At 40.8% G+C, this 6,755-nt stretch overlaps 1 protein-coding gene across 1 annotated transcript in view; it reads left to right on the top strand.

Moving 5' to 3' along the window:
• FGD5 (FYVE, RhoGEF and PH domain containing 5) overlaps window positions 1-6,222 on the top strand; it is a 261,856-nt gene extending 255,634 nt beyond the window's left edge. Inside the window, exons 20-21 of the mRNA XM_007950612.1 lie at window positions 5,659-5,813; window positions 6,186-6,222. Of these exons, the coding sequence (XP_007948803.1) occupies window positions 5,659-5,813; window positions 6,186-6,222 (192 nt within the window). The remainder of the gene's footprint in view (window positions 1-5,658; window positions 5,814-6,185) is intronic.
• Window positions 6,223-6,755: the final 533 nt, after the last annotated feature.

Raw genomic sequence — 6,755 nt, 5'->3', positions numbered from 1 at the left:
CACCTATTTTGGTCATGTTGTAAGAAGGGACCATTCCCTGGAGAAGGATGTCATGGTTGGTAGGGTGGAGGGTCGATGAAAGAGGGGGAGGCCTTCAACGAGATGGATTGACACGGTGACTGTGATGATGGATTCAAGTATAGCAGGGATCATGGAGCTGGCACTGGATCAGGCGGTGTTTTGTTCTGCTGTGCATGGGGTCGCTATGAGTCAGAAACAACCCGACAGCACCTAACAACAACAACAATCAAAAGGAAGGAATATATTTGGTTTCTAAGAAGTCACCTGATTTTTTCCACACTACCAATATATTTTATACTCCCACCAACAATGCATGAAAATTTTAGCATTCTGGTGGCTGCACATCTTTGTCAACACAAGGTAGTGTTGTTATTAAGTTAGCCATCCTGGTAGTTGTGTAGTGGTATCTCAATATGGTTTTAATTTAGATTTCTTTACTGATATTAAAGCACATGATATTTTTCATATGATTATTGGCTATTCATATGTGTCCCTTTGAAAAGTGTCTCGATCTTTTGCTCATTTTTTTTTTTTAAGTGAGTTGTCTTTTTGTTATTGAGTTATAGGCATTCTTTATATATTCTGGATACTGGTCCTTTGTCAGATAAATATTTTGTAAATATTCTCTCCCAGTCTTGCCCTGTTCACTTTTTTAATAGTTTCTTTTGAGGAACAAAAGATTTTCATTTTGATGAAATCTAGTTTATCAATATTTTCATTTATAGCTTTTGCTTTCTATATATAGCCTAAGAAACATTTGTCTACCCCAAATCATGAAGATATTCTCCCTTATTTTCTTCTGCTTTTAGCTTTTATGTTTAGGTTTATCTCAAATTAATTTTTGTTTATAATGTGAGATGAGGATCAAGGTACATTTTTTTTTCCTTTATGTATATCCAGTTATTCCAGTTCCAGTTGTTAAGAGGACTTTTCCTTTGCCCTATTGGCGTGTTTTGCTGTCTTTTTCAAACATGAAATGATTGAATAAGTGTGGGTCTCTTTCCGGGTTCTGTGTTCTCTTTGATTCATTTACTAATCCGTACGTCAATATCACACTGCTTTGATTACAATGCCTTGATAGTAAGTCTTAAAAATCCGGTTGTGTAAGTCCTTGGTTTTTTTTTCCCCCCACTCAGCACAATGTTTTTAAGATCCATCTATGTTTCTCTGGGTACGTCTCAGCCAGTGGTGTCACTCGAGTTGGTTCAACCCCCCCCCCAACACACACATATACACACACACATTGACCTCCTCCTGTACCAAACTATACAAAATCCTTAGTAATGTTGGTGTAGTGCCTAAGGCATTTGACTGCTAACCAGAAGTCTGGCGGTTCAAACCCAGGTTGGGCAATCTACTTCCATAGTGATACTGCCTCGGAAACCCAAGGAAGGGTTACTACAAGTCAGATCTGACTCAAAGGCAAACACAACAACAATAATCAATTTTAGTAATAGAAGAATATGTGATAAATATAGTTGTAAATTGCTTAACTGTCATATTTTTAGAGTATAATACTAACAAAATTGTTTTTTAAAATCTTTCTATATAGGATTACACTATTATATTATTAATAACTGAGCATAAGCCTTTTTGCTCTTTTTTCCTTTAATTACTACATTATTCTCAAAAAAGTTACTGCCATAGGTTCACAAATGCTAATTACAATACTGTAGCTGAAACACCAGAAAATTTGACAAAATTAGCAACTATAAAAACACTGGCAGCAATAAAACCATGTGATTTGAAGCATCACTGTAAGTGGGTAATAATGACAGCTCTGATTACAGTGCATTAGAAGGTTCCAAAATAAATTAGCATAGAGTTTGAGCCTTAAAGGTGTACCGATACATATAAGCTGGGCTTACAAAAAATGTTTTTGTTTTTGTAACTAACTACATAAAACTTTATGAATAGCAGTGAACACTGCCCGATATGTTACCAGAAAACTTTACGAATAGCCCTGAAACATTGTCCGATCTAGTGCCAGAAGATAAGCCTCTCAGGTCAGTAGGCACTCATAATACTGGGGAAGAGCTGCCTCCTCAAAGTAGAGTTGAACTTAATGACATGGATGGAGTAAAGCTTTCAGGATCTCCATTTGTTGATGTGGCATGACTCAAAATGGGAAGAAACGGCTGAAAACATCCTAAAAATCAGAAATGGAATGTACAAAGTATGAATCTAAGACAACTGGAAGTTGTCAAAAATACAGTGGAACACATCAAGATCAGTATCCTAGGCATTCCAAACCAAAAACCAAACACACTGCTGTTGAGTCAGATCCAACAACAACCCCTCCTTCGGTTTCTGAGGCGGTATCACTATGGAAGTAGATTGCCCAGTGTTCCTTCTAGGAGTGGCCAGTGGGTTTGAACCACCAGTCTCTGGTTGTAAGTCAAATGCCTTGTTGTTGTTATGTACCATCGAGTCGGACCCGACTCATAGAGAGCCCTTCTTGGGTTGCCAAGGCAGTATCACTATGGAAGTAAATTGCCCAACCTTCCTTCCAGGGAGTGGCTGGTGGATTTGAACCGCCAGCCTTCTGGTTAGCAGTCAAGTGCCTTAGGCACTATGCTACCACTATGCTACCAGAGCTCCTGGTTAGAAGTCAGATGCCTTAGTGAGCTAAAATGGACTGTGTTCTGGTTACCAAGTGATGCTCTGACAAGAATGTATTGCAAATGGAATGGTCTTAACAAACAGGAGTTTTATTCTTACAATTTGGAGGCTTTATGTCAGAGTTCAAAGTGCCAGGTTCTAGGGGCTGGGCCTCAACCCCAGCCCCTCAACTCTGGGTTTCAGCTCTGCCTCCTGCTCCTGGTCCACTGAAACTGGAGGCTTGTCTTCACTCAGATGCTGGTTGCTGAAGCTGACATGACAAACCCAAGGTCAACAAGTAACAAGGCATAGTCTCAATGTTATCAAACCACACAGCAGGCCATTAATTCAAGCCCATTAAAAGTCCCAAGATTGGCAAAGTATGGCAGGCTGCTGAACAATGACTCAGCTACACACAGGGTTCAAGCATGCCATAAGCTAGAGACCATTCCTTAAGCTGCTATTTATATACAGGAAGCAGACCACATACCTAAGGCAGCTACTCAGCTGCTCACGGTAGATTCCACCATGGAGTTGATTACCAGTCTCATCATGGGGAATAGTACATCCAGCTGCCTAGCCACTCAACCAGGCTTAGCCAAGTTGACACACAACCTTAACTACCACAGACTGGTTTTGGCCATTTTGAATCAGACAATCATATGGTCTGCTATACTGGGAATGACACTGAAGACGAATGGCTTGGCATTCATCATCCCAAAAAATGTTTCAAGATCTATCCTGAAGTACCATGCTGTCAGTGATAGGATACTATCCATATACCTACAAGGAAGACCAGTTACTACTACTGACTTTCAAATTTATGCACCAACCACCAAAGCCAAAGACAAGGAAATTGAAGAGTTTTACCAACTTCTGCAGTCTGAAATTGACCAAATACACAATCAAGATGTGTTGATTATTACTGGTGATTGGAATGCAAACATCGGAAACAAAGAAGAATCACCAGTATATGGCTTTGGTGATAGGAATGATGTTGGAGATCGTGTGATAGAATATTGCAAGACCAATGACTTACTCATTGCAAATACTTTTTTCAACAATACAAATGGCAGCTATACACGTGGACTTCACCAGATGGAATACACAGGAATCAGATGGAGTACATTTGTGGAAAGAGGTGATGGAAAAGCTCAGTATCTTCAACCAAAACAAGGCCAGGAGCTGACTGTGGAACAGACGATCAACTACTCATATGCAAGTTCAAGGTGAAGCTGAAGACAATTAAAACAAGTCCACAAGAGCCAAAATATGACCTTGATTACATCCCACCTGAATTTAAAGACTAGATTTGATGCACTGAACCCCAGTGACCAAAAACCAAATGAATTGTTGGATGACCTCAAGAATATCATACATGAAGAAAGCAAAAGGTCATTAAAAAGACAGGAAAGGAAGAAAAGACCAAAATTGGATGTCAGCAGACTGAAACTTGCTCTTAAATGGAGAGCAGCTAAAGCAAATGGAAGAAATGACAAGATAAAAGAGTTGAACAGAAGATTTCAAAGAGCAGTTTGAGAAGACATAGTCAGTTATTATAATGAAATGTGTAAAGACCTGGAGTTAGAAAACCAAAAGTGGAGAACATGCTCGGTCTTTCTCCAAATGAAAGAACTGAAGAAAAAATTCAAGCCTTGAGTTGCAATACTGAATGATTATATGGGCAAAATGAGCACAATCAAGTGCTGAAGAGCAGAGATGTCTCCTTGAAGACTAAAGTAAGCCTGACACTTGTTGTTGTTATGTGCTGTCGAGTCAGACCTGACTCATAGCAACCCCTCCTTGGGTTTCCGAGGCAGTATCACTATGGAAGTAGATTGCCCCATCTTCCTTCCGAGGAGTGGCTGGTGGGGTGGGTTTGAACCGCCAGCCTTCTGGTTAGCAGTCAAGTGCCTTAGGCACTATGTTACCAGAGTTCCCAAGCCTGACACTAACCATGGTACTTTCAGTCACCTCATATGCATGTGAGAGCTGGACAATGAATAAGACTGAAGAAGAGTTGATGCTTTTGAGTTGGTGGTGTTGGCAAAGAATGCTGAAACTACCATGGACTGCTAAAAGAACTAACAAATCTGTCCTGGGTGAAGTGCAGCTGGAATGTTCCCTGGAGGCGAGAATGGCCAGCCTTCGTCTCTACTTCGGTAATGTTGTCAGGAGGGACCACTCTCTGGAGAAGGATATCATGCTTGGTAAAGTGGAGGGTCAGCAGAAAAGGGGAAGCCTCTCAACAAGACGGATTGACAGTGGCTACAACCATAGACCCAGGCATAGCAAGGATTGTGATGCTGGCACAGGATGGGACAGTGTTTCATTCTGTTGTACACAGGGTAGCTATGAGTCGAAGCTACAGCAACAACAGGGGTAATTTATGAAAATAACAAATTGCTGCTGAAACACTGCATATAAATTTTATAGACAGTCATTTTGGTATCACCCGTTTCTGACAGTGTCACCTAGTGCAGTCAACACCCCCTGTACTCCCCTAGTGACACCAACTTCATCAAATTGTTAGCAAGTTGATGGTACAGGCACCCTGAGTGTTCCTTATTTAAGCACATGAGGGAATGAGTACAGATTACATTATCGGAGGTAACTGGACAGCTAACTGAATCATAAATGAATTAAGTCAGTGGAAATGATACGGAGTTAGAAGGTAGTCTGTAGTGTCCAAATGCTGGCTCTGCATCGTACTAGCTGCATAAAGTTGGGGAAGTTACTTATGTTCTCTGAGTTTCAGTTTCTTTTTAGAATAGGGGCGACCCATTCTATGATTGCTGTGAAGAATAAACAAGACAATGAAGGTGTAAACTGCTTGCCCTTAGTAGGTTGTCAAGAAATGGTACATTTCTTTCCTTCCTCCTGGCTGGTCCACCTATATAGTCATTCTGCAGTGGCACAGCATGTCCCAACATAGGAACTCTTCATGTATCTGAGATTGGGGGTGACAATAAAAGCCAGGTTCCTGACTGTATGCCATGCAGTTCTTAATGTCAGTTTCTCCCTCTTCCTCTGCAGGACAAAGTGGCTATGGAGAGCATGCCCCTGCTGGGTTTCACCATTGTCCCAGAGAAGGAAGAGGGCAGCAATGAAGTAGGACCAATTTTTCACCTTTACCACAAGAAAACTCTATTTTATAGCTTCAAAGCAGAGGATACCATTTCAGCTCAGAGGTACCAAAATCACTAGCCCTGTACCCCTATGCCTCTCTCTAAAGGAAACAAATTGGTACTCAGGGCTTCAGCTCCTGTTATCCAGCCATCACATCCTATCAAGTCCCTTTAGGCCAAAGCACAACAGGAGAACTGTCTATTCCTGGTCTAAGAATGTCTAGACACATAACTCACTCATACAGGCATGCATTGATTGAGCCAACTTTTGCATTGTGTTCCAGGCCTTTTGCTAAATCCTAGGGAAACAAATATGAATATGACATGGTCTCTGACCTCAAACTAATAATTATTGAGTTCAGTCATGTATAGATTCTCTGACCAGAGTCACAGGCAGAGCCACAAACCAAGTATCCTTGCTTTTCTCTTTTGCAGGTGGATCAAGGCCATGGAAGATGCCAGTGTGTTATAGCAGTTACCAAGTGGGTGGACTTAGAATAAACTCTTACATTGCTATGTGGACCCTTCCATAAGCTGATCCATTTCTCACCACCCCTAGACATACATCTGGATTCAGCATGGGGCATGACCTTTTTTGACAGCAATCCCTGTCTTACACCTTCACAAGTGGAACTTTCAAGGAGTATTTATGGACCTCTCCTTTGTCTTTGTGTTTTCTACTCCATCATAAAGGATTACCTTGTCCAGCAAAGAGTTATGAGTTAGTAACATGAAGACATGGAAACCAATAGAAAAGTACATTTAGAAAGCCAGGCTTACAGTACAAACGAGCTTTTACCATTTTTACACATGGTAAATAGTATCATCTTTCATATTGTTGATTTGTGTGCCTCAGGTGACATGAGAAACCACAAGGAAGTAGCAACCACTCAATGGAAGCACTTTATTGTTTTACTGAGCTACCACTTCCAGTTTTATGTTTTCCAAGTGATTTACTGAAATAAACAACAGGGTCCTGTGGACAAATTGGCCACCAGTGCCATA

The sequence above is a fragment of the Orycteropus afer genome, unplaced genomic scaffold (genome assembly GCF_000298275.1).
Source record: "Orycteropus afer afer isolate SDZICR_OR568_19922 unplaced genomic scaffold, OryAfe1.0 scaffold00282, whole genome shotgun sequence".
NCBI classification, from domain to species: Eukaryota; Metazoa; Chordata; class Mammalia; order Tubulidentata; family Orycteropodidae; genus Orycteropus; species Orycteropus afer.
This window is presented reverse-complemented; position numbering and strand designations above follow the sequence as displayed.